At 40.9% G+C, this 20136-nt stretch overlaps 1 protein-coding gene across 1 annotated transcript in view; it reads left to right on the top strand.

Moving 5' to 3' along the window:
• The window catches only part of KCNQ1 (potassium voltage-gated channel subfamily Q member 1), a 520763-nt gene that overhangs the window by 115018 nt on the left and 385609 nt on the right, over positions 1–20136 (top strand). Inside the window, exons 4-7 of the mRNA XM_054972676.1 lie at positions 1338–1413; positions 1535–1631; positions 2992–3132; positions 18703–18813. Of these exons, the coding sequence (XP_054828651.1) occupies positions 1338–1413; positions 1535–1631; positions 2992–3132; positions 18703–18813 (425 nt within the window). The remainder of the gene's footprint in view (positions 1–1337; positions 1414–1534; positions 1632–2991; positions 3133–18702; positions 18814–20136) is intronic.

Below are 20136 nucleotides of genomic sequence, written 5' to 3'. Positions count from 1 at the left end.
GCCCCTTGGCTGGTTACCCAGTTTTTCCAGTAGAGTGCCTTCAGCAGCTCCACCTGGAGGGGCTTGGCTCTTAGCAACTCCTGAGCCAGGTTACTGTTCTCTAGCTGGGGCGTAGGCTTGGGCGTGGTCCTAAGCTGTTGGGGCTGCTGCTCCTTCTCTTCAGGTAAGAGCTCTGTTTGGGCGACTGCTGGGTCCCTAATCCTGCTGTCCTTGCCCCCTTCCTCTGCTTTGCCTAGCCCCCTGTCCTCTCCCTGGAGGGTGGGACTAGCTGGCCTCCCCTTGCCCCCTCTAGCCTTCTGAGGCTTTGCCCCTTCCCCCTAGCACAGGCAGGTTCTGGCTCTGTTTGCTGGCCAGGGCGGTTGAACTGCTGTCTCCCGGCTGCCCCCTGCCGCTGCCTCCCGGCAAGTCCGGGGGCTGGGCTGCTGACCCCGGCCAAAAGCAAATGCAAAATATTTCTCAGTAGAAAAGAGCAAGAGTCCAGTAGCACCTATAAGACTAACAAAATTTGAGGTAGGGTTTGAGCTTTTCTGATTCACAGCTTACTTCTTCATATACTTCTTGAACTTCTTCAGTGCAATCCAAAACAGAGTTACACTTCAGGTATCAGAAGCTGCGATTCATGACAGACAGACACAGTGAACCCATCTTGAAATATTTCTCAATAACCCTTGTACCTCTGTGCTCTTTGGACAGAACATTAGACTTATTTCTTCCTGAGCGATTGGTTAGAATACTGCTTGTATATTTCCCCCTATATCTTCCTAAATAAAAGGCAATTGACTTAAAAAGAAGAAAGGAAGTTCAGTATTCAGGGAAGTTTCCCAGAGTATTCAGGGGGCTAAACAAATAAGCTGTGCAGAAATTGCCCATGCCTATATCCGAGATTGTAATCTGAAGGCACGTGATGAAGCATCCTTGATGAAGTGAAGCAGATCTAGGCCTGGTAAGTATCTGGAAGAGAGACTACATGAAAATCCCCTATATACCATCTTGAGGCTTGCAATAGAAGAAGATAGGGCATAAATGTTATAACGTTCTTTTTACATGTGTTAGAATTTTCTTGCAATTCAAGGAATCACTAAGAAAAAAAGAGAACTCCCCTAAACTGTAGTCCTCATGCTGGTAGAGTTCATGCTGAGGGGGTGGGGGTGGGGAGTGCTCAGCAAATAACCTCTGCTTTATAAATAGTGGAAAACTGAAATGGGTGGTTTGTGTGTGTGTGCAAAAGACTTTGCTCCCCATCAAAGGCCAGCTTCTTTTCTGCAGTCTTCTTGCAGGGGGAGCCATCCTATCAGTGATATGTACTTTTTAACTTACGGTGTTTTTTTATCTTCCAGATTTAATTGTAGTTGTTGCTTCAATGATAGTGCTTTGTGTGGGTTCTAAACAAGTTTTTGCAACCTCTGCAATCAGGTAAAAAAATTAACAGTAATAAAATCTTTTCTTTTTTATGTCAAAAAGTGTTTAATTGTTCAAAACCATACTTTTTCATTCTTGTATATTCAATCACTTCTTTTAATTATCTGCATTTCAGAGGCATTCGGTTTCTGCAGATCCTGCGCATGCTACATGTAGACCGACAAGGTGGCACGTGGAGACTGTTGGGCTCAGTAGTTTTCATACATAGACAAGTAGGTAGAACTTTACAGGGGGAAATGAAAAACACTGAGACCTATATTTTATTCTTGTATAGCCTATTCTCTAGACCAGGGTTCCCAATCCCAACCTTTTTGAGTCTTCAGGCACCATTGGAATTCTGACAGGGTAGTGGGCACAATCACAACAGGATGTGGCAGGAAGCAGCACCAACCACAGAATATTAGGGAATGAGGTTATGTAAAACTCTAGTAACTCTTCAGTATTTCAGGCAGAATCTCTGCTTCAGGACGCCTTTTTAAATGAACAGTTTGTTTAAAAATATTTTCTTGTATGAGCACAGGTTCTCTTTAGATCCTTGTGCTGTGATGGCTGCTGCTACAAAAGCAATGCTTTTTTGAATCTACACAGTCAATCAGGTCTTCATGGGCCAATCAGAAGCCCTGCTGGACAAAAGCCCCACCTGGCCCTGCTCACTTTCTAAAACCACTTGAAAAGATACAGGAAAATGTTGGTAGGCACCGTTGCACCCTTGGGTATCACATTGGGGTCCCTGTTCTATATTGTCCCTCTGTTCTTGCATTGTCTAGGACTGAGCAAGTCCATCTTCCCTGTGCCATAACTGCATCATAATATTGTGTTGCCCAGATGTCTCTGATAGAACTTTGTGAAGTGCAGCAGGAAGAAAAACCCATTCCTGATTCTTTATTTGACATATTTTTATTGTTACAGGATGTTTTTAATTATGTAATGTCGGCTGCCTTGAGCTATGACTAAAAGCCAAGTATAAATAATTTTTATAAATAAACTAATTATATAAACTTGAGGTGGTCATCAGAGCCATGGAGGCTAGTGCCAGTCTGTACTAAGAATTTTATGGTATGTTTTGTTTGGAAGAAGAAGAGTTGGATGAATTTTGCCTCCCTAGATACAATTGAAATAAATAGTAGTTTAAACAAAAATCAATTTTAGAAAGAAAACAAAAAACACAAGACTGCATCTTTTATAGGTTTTGAATCCTGTGTGGGGTGGTTCACGGAATGTCTGTCAGCCAAGAACCTCTTTCCTAGAGTCCTTGGGCTTCCACTGAAAGACTTATGCCTCTAGCCATGACAAGATTCGTTTTTACCATATACTGAGGTTAAAAGGTTCCTACAACACCAATTGTCAAATGAATCCAAGAACAATTTGCTGAGTTTTAGTCATTTAGGAATGGAATATGACACTCAAAAACCCCTCTCTGTGCAATGTCTAGTCATTTAGATTTCAGATTTGACATAGCACTGAATTCACTGTGGTGACTGAATACTAGAATAATTTTTTCATACACCCCATCTGTAAATAATTTGCTATAAATAGCCATTTAATTGAATTTGTTTTTATTCTTCTTTTTAGGAATTAATAACCACCCTGTACATTGGCTTTCTAGGCCTGATTTTTTCTTCTTATTTTGTGTACTTGGCTGAAAAAGATGCTGTGAACAGTGATGATGAAAATAAGTTTGTCAGCTATGCAGATGCCCTTTGGTGGGGAGTAGTAAGTACAATCAATAGTGGAGAACCAAATAGTAGCGAATATTTTGTCCAAACGGAATGCATTTCTAGAATGCAGCACCATTTAAATAAGGGGGGGTGTACTATGTATTTTCTCTATTCTGATTATATTTGGGAGATAATAGGCCACTCATGGTGCAATCCTTAACAGTTATACCATTCTAAGCCCACTGAAGTTACTGGGCTTTGAAAGGTCTTACTCTCTTTAGAACTGTACTGTTATTGGCTATCACATTTTCAAATCTGAGTCATCTTCCACCTCCTATATATAAAGTCTGTGGTCAACAGTGAATTCTGTACACATACATTGTTGTGTACATAATTGTTGTTAATTATTTCTGTAAATGCTTCATTTTATAAAGTTTGTAAATTTTTGACATTACTTGAACAGTGTACACTGAAGGTTAAACTGAGAGATGGTGACTTGTCCAAGACTGCCTGGTGAAAGCAATGGTAGCTACTCTACATAATGGTGTACCATTGGCATTTCCTGTGGCAGTTATAATGCATAGAGCCGAAGATCATGCAGGACTGCAACCATTTTTTCTTTCATGGTACTGATAAGCATCAGTCCATAAAATGGTGCATGATCTAGGCTTTGCTGAGCACAACACTTCAGGGTGTATTTGAGAAATTCCGTGTAGGCTTATTTCAAGATAGTGAGAAATAAAGACACTTATTTAAAGAATGCCATTTATATTACTATAATGGGCCAAATAGTGTTTGTTGCTGTAGATCTTCAGAATTCACTATTCAAGAACAATCTTCCAGATAATTTACATCATATTTATGGTAGATGGTTAAAGTTCCACAGGCAACAATTCGGAAAGACCATTGATCTAACTTGCTAGTGTCTACGGATGTGTTGCAGGACAGCAAAGTAACTTTTAGATTCCTGTATGGACAAAGGTGTAAGTTTACCCAGAATGTACCAAGACACCCTTTCTGTTACCTCTTACTAAAGGCTGGATCTGCACAGGTGCAAAAATGTGCTGCAGCAGCTTGGGAGCAGACCAGAATCTCATTCACATGCTGTGTCTGCCCTCAGTTCCTCCCATGTTTCCCTATCATAACTGTGCAGATGTTATAGTGATTTTGCTGCCTCTCATTGCCTGGAACCTCCCCTTTCCCCTCATTTTCATTTTCTCTACTAATCCACACTGTGCCCTTCAGAGGACCAAAAGGATGGGAAATGGTGTGCAGCAGCATGTAGACAGTTGCTGTTTTGAAAGCAGACCTGAGTTCCTCACCCCCTCTGCTCTGTAGTGGCAATGAATGAAGTGTCTAGATGGAGATTTCATCCACAGCCACCCTGCAGTTCTCCCTTTGAACTGGATTAGTCATGTGGATGTTGCCATTTAAATCAGGGGCATCCAATGTTTCTTATGGGCGGAAATCCCCATGTGGAAAGCAGCAGTATGCTAGATAATTACGGACATAAATAAAGAAGAACATAACTGACAACTCATGTCCTGCCCCTTAACTTTCTGTAGCCTGTAAGTGGTGCCAAGTGGATGCTCTCTTGGGCCTCAGAAATACTTGATGGCTCAGATGACCAGTCCTTGAGAAGGATCACTAAAGATGATTCGTTTTCGTTTTCGCAGCCATGTCGGACGCTCCTCTCGGCAGGTCCGAGAGGAAGCGGCCGAGCCGCCTGGCCGGGCGGCTGATCTGCAAAGGTTAGCCCCCAGACTCTCAGGCAGGGAGTCTGAGTCCGGGACGCGGCGGGAAGAGCCCTCTGACAGATCGAGGCAGGGGGTAAATCGCCCATTTGTCCCTATGGAGGTCGGCAGACGAGCGCGGCACCCAGTGTGCTGCCGGGCTATTGAAAACGGCAAGGAGCAGGATTAGGCGAAAAGCCTGTAAGTAAGCGAATCCCTTCTGTTACTACAAGCGCTGTGAGGAGTGGTGGGGTCTGAAGGTTAGAAGACTTGGATTTTTCCCCCCTCATAGAGTCTCGGAAGATTGGCGGTCCCCCCCCCCTAAAATGGCAGCAAGAAAGCAGAGTCCTTCTCTTGGCAAGTCAGTTACGGCGGCCTTGCAGAGGGGCGAGACGCTTGAAGAACTGGTTAAAAGAGCGGTTAAGGAAGCCATAAAACCCTTTGTTGACAAGCTGAATGAAACAGATCAAAGGGTGGGCTTAATTGAAAGCGATGTGAAAGCCATTAAAGAAGCAGCGGGGGGGGGCAGAGAAGTCTGCCCGGGAAAGTGTGTCACGAGAGCAACGAACAGGGAATTAAAGTTGGTGGGAAACCAGCTGATCGGATTGCAAGTGGAGCGAACACAAACCATTTTGCGTCTCCAGAATGTTAAGGAGGAGGAAAAAGAGGATTTATGGGATCTCGCCTTGGAACTTTTAGCGACACCCGCGAGGGCAACTAAAGAAGAAGTGAAAAGCGCCATTTTGGGAGTCCGTCGGGCATCTTCAAAATATGCAACGAAGCGGCAGCTGCCTCGCGAGATTGTTATCGAGTTTTCATCTAGGAGGGTCCGGGACAGTATCCTATATAATTCATATAATGCGGAATTGGACTTTCTAGGAAATAAAGTCAAGATATTGAAGGACGTTCCATTTCTAGTGCGGAAGAAAAGATTTAAGTACAAGATGTTGGCAGCTCTTTTGAGGGAACAGGACATGAAGTACAAATGGCTACTCCCGGAAGGAATCGGGTTTAGTTATAAAGATAAAGCTTACAAGATTAATTCGGAAGATCAGCTAAGGGATTTTGTGGATAAAAATTCAGAATTTGGACCAGACACCAAGCAAAGAGAAGAGGATCCGAAGCCTGAAGGGAGGGGGGAGGCAATGAGCGTTCCGGCGGTAGCTGCGCAGAGGGAATTGCGCCCGAGGCCCAGGGGAGGGAAAAAGATTTAATTTGAACTGTAATTTGTAATTTGTATGATCAACCACTCCGTCACTATCTTATTAAGCTATTTTTTTACTGTGGCAGTATGAAGGGAAAGCATTGAAATGTAGCGTTTAGTGTTTGTAGATTGCCTTCCCATTTTTCTCCACCCCCCCCTTCCCTTCCCTTTCTCTTTTTTCTCCTTTCCTTCCCATCCCTTGTGCTATTGTAGTCTTTTGTAGTTACTGTTTTGTAGGTTATGTATGTATGTAGTAGTTTTGTATGTTAGATATTGAAAAATAAAAATATTATAAAAAAAAAAAGAAGGATCACTAAAGATCTTGCTCCTGAAACTGTTTGTGCAGGAATAACTACATAACAGGTACATGTAAACAGTTTCAGGAGCAAAATCTTTAGCAAATAGACAAGACCAAAACCAAGCCTATAGCTAGAGAGTGTAAAGCAAGTGTTAGAGATTGTGCAGGAATAACTACATAACAGGTACATGTAATCTCTAACACTTGCTGTACACTCTCTAGCTATAGGCTTGGTTTTGGTCTTGTCTATTTGCTTCTGGTGTGCAGGCTTACAACTTCCATTCCAACCCACCTTAGATCCTGAGCTGTTCAGGAGAAAGGTGGGTGTATAAATATTCAAAAGAAAGAAACCTATGTTCTTTCAGAATAAATATACTACTTTCACATGGCACCATCTGAGTTCCAGATGAGGCAGATTGCAAGCCTGCATATGATCAGGTTTGGGACTAGCATGGGCTGATGGCCCAGACATATCTGGAGAACAGTGCCTTTTTTTAATGAGAACATCTGTGCCTGCAAATTGTGCAAGCGTACCTTTTGTGTTAGTAGTACATTCAGTTAATGAGGATGCAATTTGCAAAAGTTACCTATTTTCTGTAAACTACTATGCACACTCCATAAGTATTTTTCCTGTTCCTGTATGTTGAGTAAATACAGTGTAATCTCTTATGGGATCAGAAATCTTACTTTAAAATTTTTTTTTAAATCCCCCTTTTAAGGGGTTAAATGGCACTACAATGTGCTGAGTGTCTTCAGAGGAATGACTCACATGGCTTCTTAATTAAAGGTGGCAGATGCAACCTCATGCAAAAAAGACACTGCTCTTAATTTTGGCAGCCAAAGTATACTTTTGTCAGGCATGAGCAATGCTTTGTAAAGAGCTGTAAAGCTTTTCTCAAAAGGAATGAGAAAAATTAGCCTATAAAAAGAAGGCAAATCCAAGGAGATAAAATACAGTCTCTTGCTATATGCATACTGATATGCATACAATCTGAATACAATCCCTTGCTACTACTTAATCAACCAATCCCCTTACCAACAGAGGAGGTTGTCAGAGCCCAAATATTTAAAACAGAAAGGCAAGAACCAAAACAGCAGTATATGAGCCCTTAAAATAGGAAGATTCAAGCTAGCCACAACATTGATCATTATACAATGTTGCAGAGAACTGAAGATACTTAAAAACTATAGCAGATTTCACTTTAAGTTTGGTACCGTTCAGTGTTAGCAGTCACTTTGACTATGCATGTTACGGGGCTGCCAGGATGAAACAGCTAATCTAGGGCAAAGCTTTCATATGAAGGAATGGTTAGAGATGATTTTCCCCATTCTAGCCCAAATATTTTATTTCAGATATTTGGTCAGATAGCAGTTAGAAAGGATAAAGCTAAGCCCAAATCAGGAAAGTTAGTAATCGATGTGATAGGAGATGATGAAATTGTGCAAGTAAGGAGTGCTTATCAAAATATGTAGTTATGCAGAAGGCACTAGGAAATTTTAAGGGATGGTAAGACTGTGGAGAGAATGGCAGAAGTATTAAGCAAAATGAGGCATGTTTTCTGAGGCGACTTTTGCTATATGATGTTTCTAGTTAGCTTCTTGTTAGTTTCTTGTTAAACCTGGGGGTTTCTGAAAGGGGGAAAATATGAATGTCATTTCTTCTAAAATGTAAAAGTGAATGCTTTTAGTAAATATTATGTTTCTGCCTGTCTTCCTTTTCATTTTTTCTTTTAAAACATTTTATTGTACAAAGGAAAGGTACAGATGGAGCACAAAAGGAAAATAGACGGTTGTTAACCTTATTGCTCCATGACATTATAAACAAAGCCCATCTTTCTGCAGACCTATCAGACCGTAAATCTTCTGGGTTGTATTTCTACTTCAATATATAATTTTAGATATGAAAGCAATTTTTCACACTCTCATAATCCACTCATTAATATTGGGAGCCGTGGAGAATTCTACGTATTGGATTCGGTTTCGTTTTCCCGGCCATGTCGGACGCTCCTCTCCGCAGGTCCGGGAGGAAACGTCCGAGCAGCCTGACCGGGCGGTTGACCCGCGAGGGTTAACCCCCAGGACTCCCAGTGAGGGAGACGGGGTCCGGAGCGCGGCAGGAAGAACCCCCTGAAAGCAATGCAGGGGGTAAATTGCCCGTTTGCTCCAACAGAGGCCGGCAGACTTCGCGTGCTGCCGGGCCATGGAGAACGGCAATAAGCAGATTTAAGGTGAAAACCTGTAAGTAAGCGAATCCCTTCTGATTTCTAAGCGTATGCGAAGGATTGGTGGGAGTTGAAGCTAAGAAGGCGCGGATTTCTTCCCCTTCACGGAGTTTCGGAACTTAGCTGGTGCCCCCCCCCTAAGATGGCGACGAAAAAGCAGAGCCCAGCAATGAGTAAATCGGTGATGGCGACGTTACAGGGGAAGGGGGAAACTTTGGAAGAGATGGTGAGACGAGCAGTCTTTGAAGCTATGCAGCCCTTTGTAGCGAAGTTAAATGAAATGGGGCAAAAGGTTGATTCAGTGGAAAGCGAAGTGAAAACCATTAAAGAAACAGCGACCGGAGCAGAGCAGTCTGCACACGAGAACGCAGTACTCATGAAAGCAACAAGTAAGGAAGTGAAGCTTTTGGAGAATCAAATAATAGGATTACAAGTGGACCGTGCCCAAACGGTACTGCGTCTTCAGAATGTAAAAGAGGAGCAAAGTGAAAATTTAAAAGATCTGGTGTCTGGACTTTTGGCGCCATTCGCAAAGGCAACTAAAGAAGAGTTAAAAAGCGATATTTTGGAAGTCCAGCGGACATCTTCAAAGTATGTAATGAAGCGTCAGCTGCCTCGCGAGATTATTATTGACTTTTCATCTAAGAAGACTCGGGACACCATCTTATATAATTTGTATAATGTAGACTTGGATTATTTGGGCAACAAGGTTAAAATATTGAAGGATGTTCCATTTTTGGCTCGTAAAAGAAGATTTAAGTATAAAGGACTTGCGGCTTTCTTGAGGAAATGTGATGTAAAATATAAATGGTTGTTTCCAGAAGGCGTTTGGTTTAGATATAAGGATCAAACCTACATCGGAAGCGCAGCTGACAGACTTTTTGTTCAATCATCAGGAGTTCCAGCAAGAAGAAAGTCCAAAGTCTGAAGGGGAAAGTGGGGGGGGGGGAGGAGAGAGCGGGCGCAGCTGCTCCAGCTGCGCAGAGAGAACTGAGACCGAGACGCGGGGGGGGGGGGGGGAAGAAAACCTGATCCTGAATATAGTCTGTATTGTATAAGATCTACCAATCTGATAGCATATTAGAAAGTTAACTTTTAAGAAAAATTGCAGCATGAAGGGAATACAAGACATGTAGTGTAGCGTTTGTTGTTTGTATGTTGCTCTTCCCCTTTCCCCAGTCCCCCCGCTTCCCTTTTTTTTCCTCTCCCCCTTATACTTTTGTAGTCTTTTGTAGTTTTTTATGTTAGATATTAAAAATAAAAAAAAATTAAAAAAAAGAGAATTCTACGTATTGGTTTGCAACAGTTAACAAACTTATTATAAGTTTTCTTGTTCATCTTCCAATGTTATGAATGGTATGAAGTGTCAGCAGTGCCCTTCCACTCTCTCCATTGGACAAACAGGTCAGTCCCTACATAAAAGAGTAAATGGGCATAAATCTGATTTTAAAAATCGCAGTACTAAAAAACAGTGGAAGAATATCTTAATCTTCCATGATACCCCGTTGGTGACCTAAAAGTGGCTACCCTTAAACAGAGAAACTTTAAGGGGAGAGTACAGTAAAATTGCTGAAACTGAGTTCATTCACAAATTCAGAGCAGAATACCCCCTGGGTTGAATAGAGACATAGGATACTTATCTCACTGCAAAAGCTAGTTTCTTCTGTCATCAAACTGCAGCATACTTTTCTATCTTTACATCCTGATACCTCCTTTGCTATGCCCCTCCCATCTAATCAAGCTGCACTGTATCTTTGCATCCTGCTTCCCCATCTTTTTAACATCCTTCCCTCCTTTCTGCTGGAGTATAGAGGCTCAGGGATCTCCATTTCTACTCCTATCTGAAGAAGGGAGCTCTGACTGTTGAAAGCTTATACCCTGAAAATTATGTTGGTCTCTAAGGTGACACTGGAATCAAATCCTACAAAAAAAGTTTATTTTGTTTGCATTTGCTTATTAGAGTTAACAAGTAGCCCAGCTTAGAGGAAATAATTTATTTTTTCCTAATTTTAAATAAATGACATTTAGAAAACTTCATCTTTATTTTCCTTATTATGTGTCTGAACTCCCACAAAAATTCACTCAAGATGTGATCTATAACTTTTGGAGTCAATGTAATTATTTCAGTGGCATTTAGCATTTAATCAAGCACTGTACATATTTACCTGAGGGCAAATTCCAGACTAGTAGCAGCATTAAAGAGCCTTAAATTCCTAATTATTTTGCCACCACAAATACATTTATCTATGTTCACAAACTGGAGCCTACTTTACCAGATGTTACTTCATCTGAGGATGTGGGTCCATGAAATCTTATGCCACAATTACTGTGTGAAACTCGAAGGCTCACAAGATTCTTTGTTCTTGACTTGAGTTGTCAAAATCCTGAAACATCAGACTATGACATTTTTATATAACATCATCATTTGTTTACAAATTATTCTTTATCCCATGCGTGGCTTCCTTTGTTGTTCTCGTCATCATTTTTCATATAACTTTCAACTTTACCGTCTCTGCTGGGAAATGATATCATCAAAGTTTCGACAATGTCAAATGCCCAGCCGTAATGTCATGGGGAGAACATGGCTGTAGAGACTATAGTTGCTGGATAATAGTGCTATAAAACTATCCAGCTGATCAAACAAACTTATTCAAATATTGTCTCCTCTTTTAGTATTATGTTACAGTTCAGGTTTTGAAGCTGCAAATAAAAATGTAGTAAAGAGGTTTGCAAGAGCAAATAACTTTATCTATATAACCTCCCCCTCTATTTTGTTGAGTAAACATGCTTGCATAGTCCAGTACAATTTATGTTGAACTTATCTACAAAAAATTACATAGCTAATTTAGTGTTATGATAACTTATTTAAAGCAATTGAAAACAAAGTAATGGCTTGCCCTGTTTAAAGATCTAACTGTGGAAAATCTTGGAATATTTTCTATCATTAATCCACTGAAACAAATAAAGAAAGAGAACCACTTAAGGGGAGACTTTTACACATTTTGATAGAACTTTCTTGGGGACGTACTGGTATCTGGCTGCCCACTGGAGACAGAATCCTGGGCTAGAAGGATCTTTGGTTTCATCCAGTAAGATAATTCTTATACTTCTAAATACAGGTATGCTAACTAGAGATTTGTGAGAAGCTTTTCGGCTGCTGTATAGGTGGCTGCCAACAGAAAGGGGGGCATCAATTGCCCATTCATGAGAAGAAGCAATCTTAATTTGTGTTTTTTGGGTGGTTCAAACTATTCCAAGATCCAGGCCAGTGTTAAAGTAGCCAAGTAAATTTAATTTGATAAGAAAGTAAATGCTGCAATTATATCAAATTTCTCCCAGATTTCTATTTTTAGCATGCGCGTGCGCGCGTGCGCACATACACACGTGCACAAGAACACCCCTACCCAGCCATGGATTCAAATAATATGGAATGTTTACAGACCTAATATCAGCTTATTTTCTGGTCAGAGCAATTTGCTTCCTGCCTATTAGCCTATGACTAAAGCCCTTTACGCACAGACTTTGTAAAATGTTGTAACTACTGGTTGCTAGTAAATTTTTGTGCCATTTCAGACACAACCGGTTTGGCTGCCAGCTGCTAACAGATTTTTAAAAACGTTTTCAGACAAAGCCACTTGTATCCTGTTTGTAGCGTGGGGTTGAACCATTTTTAAGAAACTCTTTTTCTCAAGTTTTCAGTGTGCTTCCCATTCACTGCGGAGTATTGTTTGAAATGTCCGTAATGCTTCTGCAGGTATGAGAGGCAAAGTTCTTGAAGGGCTTTGTGTGTGATAACCAGTGCATGTGCATCCATCCTCTTTCCATGACAAATGTAAATAATATTTTAATTGCTTTTAAAGAAAAGTTAGGGATATTTTATAAGTTTTTCTTTTGTAATTAATTGTCATGACTGAATATAAACTTACTATGCTGGTATGCTCAGCTGTAGAACTGTTCAAAATCTTAGACTTGCAGTTTTGTTTTCCTTTCCTGTACAGGCAAGAGTAGGATGAAGACAGATGTAACATTTTAAGAGAAGCAGAGGGACAATTAGAAAACCTCATTGAGCTCTATACAGATATAGATAAATAATCACTATAGTTTATTTGATGAAAAGCTGATTACTGGTTACTGGCTTCTCTAGTTCAAGGATCTTACAGTATGATGTGAAAGACATCTGCCTGAGACCCTAGAGAGGCACTGCCAGTCTGAGTAGACAGTACAGACTGTGATGGGCCAATAGTTTCATTCAATATAAGGCAGCTCCATATTTTATTATTTTTATTAATATTATTTATAGTACACTTTTCTCACTGAGACTCAAGGTGAATTACACAGTGTAATTGGATGGGATATTCAATAAACAATGTAATAGGACTAGGATGCAGAAATTAAAATCGAGTAATCTTGAATGGCCCTGTCCTGGATAGGCCAGGTGTCACAAACCCACATCAAACTCAGGCTTGGGTTGACCTTCCCCTACCCTGAGGTAAAGCTTCTCCTCTCTAAGCCTATGAAGCTGTATACTGGGCTGGGAAGCTTTCCATAGTGTGGTTGATGTTAAGCTTCAACTTTATTTCTTGTCCCACTCTTCAGTAACATATAAGTATTATGGTTACCCAGCCAAGTCCAAGTAGGGGAAAGATCAGGGGTTTGCGCTTCCCATAAACAGAAACTGGCACACAAGGCTTGGGGAGATTCAAAGCGTATGTCAGGCTATGGGTACAGATCCCTGTACCATTGCCACAAGAAGTCCAAGCTCTTGGTTAAATGGTTTTATTCAGAAATCAAATCATTTCCATATATATATCCATAGCCAACTCAGAAGCAAGAAAGCATCTAAGCAGTACATGTTCCTTGACAGGCGTAGGAACTTGAGGAAAGTACATCTCTAAATACCCAATCACTCCCTCCTCCCAACAAAACCACAGGTTTACACAGGAAATGTTCTGGGAACTTCTTCCAGGGTTTATACATCAGCCTAGACAGGACAAAAAGCATAAGATTAAACTGTAACATTTCAGACAGTGCAAGGTTGCTTCTGGGAGCTTCAAAGGGGAAGGTGGGAGGAAGGAGATAAGCCAGCTGTGTTCTCAGGATGCCTGTGAAACAAAAGCGATGGGTATGGCATTTGCAAAATGATATTAAGATACAGCATTAGCAATGGTTCACAGCAACATACAGAATGAAACAATGGCATGGGTGGTGGGACAAAGACATGACAGCATAACTAAAGGTTTATTTACAAGAAGGTGAAATAAGAAGGCAGGTAGGCAGGTGTTTAAAACTGAAAATAATGTAGAGGTTTTTAAACAGATCACTGATGTAAGACACAAAACGCTTGTTACTGTTCTTAAGTTGCTGGCTTGTATTCAAGAGGTTGGTGTTCTTAGATTTAAAGATGTTAAAGTGATTTCTTTCAGAGGCTGGCACTGCTTCACAAATGCTCCACTTTTAACACACAGACCCAGCACGACTTCCCATCCTCTCCAGACCTTAGGGTACTCCACTGAGTCAAACCCTTTAAAGATACTGGGCAGGCGTTATAGTTATGAGGTATAACCTTGTTCCTGGTGCCGAAGGGGAGACTCCTTTCTACCCACTTCCTTGGCCCACTATAATTCCCAGATCTCTTAAGTCTAAGGAGGAGTGAGTGCTGGTTTTTCCCACTTTAGTTCAAGGACTAAAAGTGCTTCATAAACATTACTTCCTCACACAGAGGGCTCTCTGGCTGACCCTTTCTGGTCAGAAGCCAGACTCCAACTCCTCTCACTCCTTTGTTTACTCCAACTGTCAGCCCCTCAACATTCTATCACCAACTGCCATTTCAGGCCAGCCCCAAAAGGGGGGGGGCATGTCAAACATCCTCTTTACTGTCTGGCAATCCCAGCTTTTGAAGCTGAGTCCATTACATCAGGCAAGCCCAATCTCTTAAGATCTAAGTTAAGCAGGGTCAGCCTTGGTTGGGAGACCGCCAAAGAAGACCAGTCTCGCAGTGCAGAGACAGTCAATGGCAAACCATCTGTAAACATCTCTTCCTAGTCATTACATCCTACGGCCCATGCTGGATTGTGTCACTTCCCTCAAACAGGCACCGGGGGGCCAACCTTTCCTTGCTTACAGACAGCCGGCTAACCTAAAACAACTACTCGCCCACAATTATAAACTGCTTAACAGTAACATAGACTCTGGTACCAAGGCCTGCAACAAACCAAGATGCCAACTTTGCTCTCATATAGATCCTAGCAACACCATCAGTGGATCCAACAACATCAACCATACTATCTCAGGTTCATACTCCTGCTCATCCTCCAATGTGATTTACGCCATCATCATTTGACAGCAATGCTCTTCCACCCTCTACATTGGACAAACTGGCCAGTTCCTTCAACAAAGAATTAACAGACGTAAGTCTGACATCAGAAACCACAACATTCAAAAAACAGTGGGGGAACATTTCAGCCTTCCAGGATATTCAGTTGCTGACCTAAAAGTAACAATTATCCTGCAGAGAAATTTCAGAGGGAGATTAGAAAGAGAGACTGCTGAATTGCAACTAACAACAAAGCTCAAGACAATACATCTACCTGGATTGAATCAAAACCTAGGCTTCCTGTGTCATTACCAATGCTGATTTCTCCACACCCACTACCCCTCTGCATACCACCCCCATCCAGTCATGCCTGCTGTTGTGATTCACTGGCTATTGTCATTTGGCATCTGAAATCATTTTGCTCTCCAAGATATAAGGACAGATGGAGTCACATACTAGCTGTATCTGAAGAAGTGAGCCGTGACTCTCGAAAGCTCATACCCTACCACAAATTTTGTCAGTCTTATAAGTGTTACTGGACTCTTGCTCTTTTCATCATACGTAAATGTTGCTTAAATTTTTTTTGTTTAACCTAGTCTGCTTGAAGGGGGTGCTGCTTGGAGGGGCAAGACAGACTGACTTCCTGGTATGCTTGCATGTAAGGTCTGAGCTAGAGATTATGTCTGGCATGACCCTGACCCAACTCTGATATTAGCATAGTCAGAGGTGGCATCAGGGAACTGAAGATTCCTAGTTTGCCAGGTCCCAATTTGTTGTGGGACTGTGGCTCAGAGGCAGGAGGGGCTACCTCCCCATGCTGTATTCCCTCAGGATATATAATCTAGTTTGGACTTAAGACAAGTTACAAAGTTGGGACCATGCTGTACTTGAAGGAGCTGCTGTGAGTTAAAATCTTAAAGCTGTCTTAAACCTACCAAAAATATATGGGTAATAAATTATCCAAAAGATCCACAAGTTACTAAGCCCTGTGTCTGCTGAAAATGTTACCATTTCTGAATACCACATTCTCATCTATTCCACTTTTGCTGCTGAAATCCGTTTCTGTAAGACCTTGAATAGAGCCTGTCATTGCAAGAGTCATGCCTTATAACAATCCAGATAAGCTTCAGTCTGTAATAGAAATGTCTCCTTGCTACCTCAAAAGCCCAGTTCCCAGGTGCTTCTTTTTCATTTCACATTACTTTGTCTACATCACTACTGAATTATGAAGTGAATCAGTGATTGATTAAAAGATCCATTACTGGCTTGATTTCTATCCTTTCTTCACCATCTTTGTATCATTGCAGTATTTTATATTACCATACAATTGATTCCATTTGCATTTTCCAGATGCACTGTTGCATGTATTAGACTCAGAAAATATCTTCTCGCTATAAATAAAACCAGAAGTTATACAGTTGTCATTTTGAATTAAGCTAGCAATGTTTTCCTTAAAGAGAAGAGTGGGAAATGGGCACACTGCCCACTGTCCTGAAATCTTATGTTCCATAAAGTTTTCCAAATCATGAAGGCTTAAATTAATGCTCTGAATTTACAGCATATTAACATGAACTTTGTTGTAATTCAATTTCCTGACCTCTTTTCCTTCTCATGAATTAAAGCCTAGTTTAACATGTTAAGCTTCTTCCATATACTGCACTATGAGAATAGGGTCTCTTTCTTATTTCACATGTTTATACAAATATGCAAATAATCTTGAAGCAACAACTTATTGGTTATAGGTGCCAGCTTGTCCAATTGTGTGGAATAACTTTCAGCTTGTTGTCTGAGGATTCTTGGAAGTGCTTGTACAACCCTTATCCTCCTGGCTGCTTAAATCTGTGTGGGTGGAGGGGTTTTTTCATTGACTGGGTCCAAGTAAGTACATACTTGAGAGAAGGGTGGTCACTCCTGCCTTGCAGCATGCAGTAGTATGTCCACTCCTAAAAAAAACCCTTCTCTGTATCTAGGAGATATGAATAACTACGGTCCAGTCAAATATACCATTCCTGAGCAAAGTGATTGAACGAGTGATGGTTGAGCAACGTCAGGGATTCCAGACTGAAGTTCCTTGTAGGGATCAGTTCCATTCTGGTTTTGGGCCTGGTTATGGGACTGAAACAGCCTTTGCTGGCCTGGCAGATGACTTGTGCCAAGAGATGAACAGGGACAGTGTGATCTTTTTAATTCTTCTAGACCTCTCAGAAACTTTTGATACCATGAATTATGGTATTCTTCTGGACAGGCTTTTGAGGTTGCAAGATGGAGAACACTGTTTTGTGGTGCTTTCAGTGCTACCTTGAAGGTAGGATTCAGAATGTGGGGCTGGAAGACTGCTGCTTGGCCCCTTGGCCTCTGGGGTTCTACAAGGTTTCATCTTGTCTCCCATGTTTTTTAATATCTATGTGAAGCCACTGGGAGAGATCATCTGGAGATTTTGACTAAGCTGTCACCAATATGTGGATGACGCTCAGCTCTTAATATGTGAATGGTCACACTTCCAGCAAGTCCTAGGGAGACTGTGGAAACTGTGAACCGGTGCTTGAAGGCAGTTTTGGAATGGCTGAAGGTTAACAAGCTGAAACTTAATCTTCACAAGATGGGGGGAAGGTCTAACCCAGGAGCTGGGGTATCTCCTGTTCTAGGTGTGGTTGTACATCCCCTAAAGGAACACATTCATAGCCAGAAGGTGCTGCTGGACCCATGCCCCCCATTGCATAAACAGGTGGCAGCAGTGACCAAGGGCTCCTTTCACCAGCTTCAGCTAGTGAGTCAGCTGAGGGTATTCCTGGGCAAGAAATATCTTGTCACTGTGAGTATACACTGGAGTGGGTTGTAGAGACCATATCACTCCAGTCTTGTTCTTATGCTGGTTCCCAAATTGCTTCCTGGCCCAGTTCAAGGAGAAGGTATTGTCCTTTAAAGCCCTGTACAGCTTGGGGCCAGCATACTTGAAGATCCTTTTACTCCCAGATGAACCTCCTTGACTACTCCAGTCATTTTTTGAGGCCTTGCTTTTGATAATCTCACCATCTGAGGTTAGACAGGTGGCAACTTGAAAAAGGGCCTTCTCAGCTGTGACTCTGAAACTTTGGAAATCCCTCCTCAGTGAGATTTGTTTGTCTCCCTCTATCATTTTCTTCTGCCAGCGAGTAAAGACTTTGTTTGGTATTCCCTGTTCGTGGTTTTTTTTTATATGTATGTGTTTATATGTTTTATTTAATTTTATTAAATATTTAATATATATTTGTATTTTAAATACATGTGTTGTTTTAAATATTTTAATGTTAGAAATGTTTTAATGTTTACTGACGTAGGGAACCTGAATGAGATGATAAGGTGGCATAGAAATGTTCTAAATAAATAAATAAACTTGTTTTCACTTATTTACTTAAATTTGGATTGGGGAGACCTGGATACATATCTTGGGTCAGTCACTAAGATCTTGGGCCAGTCACTCTCAATCTCTCAGCCTAACCTAGCAGTTGAACTGATCCTGTAAAGGATCTTACAAAGGATGTGCCCTGAATTTCTCTCTGATAGGGGAGCATAATTTTTTTTAAAGTGTCCTCAGAAAACATGGGTTTGGATCCAAAGTCCACCTTTCACAAGTGGAAGGGTACATCAGTGAATATGAGATGAGATTTTTGCTATTCTCTTTTCCATCTGCAGTCTATGTTGTGAGCAAAGAGTTGAAATGGAAAGGAGAAAGCATGAAAGATCTCCTTGAGGTTCTTTGGATCTAACTCCGTGCGAGGTGGCATATTTTATATCACATACTATCATCTCAAAAGACACTAAAAATATCATTCAAGCTATATACCTCTTTTTCTCATACTGTTTTCTTAATTTCAGGTAACTGTTACAACTATTGGTTACGGAGACATTGTGCCTCAGACGTGGATAGGAAAAACTATTGCATCTTGCTTTTCTGTATTTGCAATTTCATTTTTTGCCCTTCCTGCGGTATGCACTTAGAATTATTCTCTATTGAATTGCGTCTGGGACCTAGAAGGGGGAGGAAAGTTTAATCAGAATTTGAAATGTTTATTCTCTGTATGATTAACCACTCCATCATTATTCTATGGAGCTATTTTTGTATTATGACAGTATGAAGGGAAACATTGAAGTGTAGTGTTTAGTGTTTGTAGTTCATTCCCCCCCCCTTTTCTTTTTCCACCCCCCTTTGTCCCTTCCCTCTCCCCTTTCCTTGTGATAGTCTGGTGTAGTGTTTTGTAGTTATGAAAAAAAAAAAAAAGAATTATTCTCTATTGAGTAGTATGGCAGTGCTTCTTCTTCGTCTTCTGAATGCCCAGAAATGATTCAGATTAATTTTACATATTTATTTTATGGAATGCTTTCATCTTAAAAATGCTTACTTGTGATTTTAATTTTATAGTAGTTCCATATTGTTGTTGTTGGTCAGTGAGTTGAATAGAATGAGCTGATGGAACAGATCTCTCCCCTGCAATCCTCTGTCACGACAGATGCAGTTCATAAGAACCTTTCGTAACAGAACTGGCACGGTGAGGGTACAGTCTCAATAGAGAAAGGGGAGATAGAGAGAGGGGAGATCAGCACAGCTCAACACTACACTGTTGCTTTCTGTTTTCATACAAATACTGATACAAGAGTAGAAGGGTGATTTCTGATGTTTTCTTGTCATTCTGTACTCCCAACCTCATGCTGCATCCCATTCTGTTGCTGAAGATCCCCTGATGGTTTTTGGTTGGGAGGGGGTGAATAGATCTTTAGAGAGAGGGCAGAGATGTCCACTGTGTGCACTTACTGCATTACTAAACCAATTATGCAGACTAACAGCGCAACCCTAAGCAGAGTTGCTCCAGCTTAAGCTTGCTGATTTCAATGGGCTTAGACTAGAGTTACTCTGTTTAGGATTGCACTGTAAATCTGAGCAAAAGACAAATATATGAAAGTGTTTAATTTCTGTAGATTATAAACAATTAAATATAGGATATGTTACCAGCCAGAGTGTGACATATGATGCTGGGAAATATGTCTTCAGTTTACGAGAACCTCAGTTTATGTTCCAGATTTCATTTCACAAAACAAACAGACAGACAGACAGACAGACAAACCCAGAGAGTCACAGTAAAAGGACAAAAAAAGAAGCAGGTTCATTGTGTTCATTGTACATTGAACAGGTTTTTGTATTTGGTTAGTTATGCGCTGTTTGCTTCTTTTTTTGTCCAGATTCCATTTCAGCTAATTTCTTATTTTAAAAAGTATTTCTGCATCATGATGGTGGATTTTTTTTTGTTGTCTTTT

Source organism: Eublepharis macularius, chromosome 2 (assembly GCF_028583425.1).
Source record: "Eublepharis macularius isolate TG4126 chromosome 2, MPM_Emac_v1.0, whole genome shotgun sequence".
Classification (NCBI taxonomy): Eukaryota; Metazoa; Chordata; class Lepidosauria; order Squamata; family Eublepharidae; genus Eublepharis; species Eublepharis macularius.
Note: the sequence above shows the minus strand (reverse complement) of the source record. Positions and strands in the feature narration are given on the sequence as shown.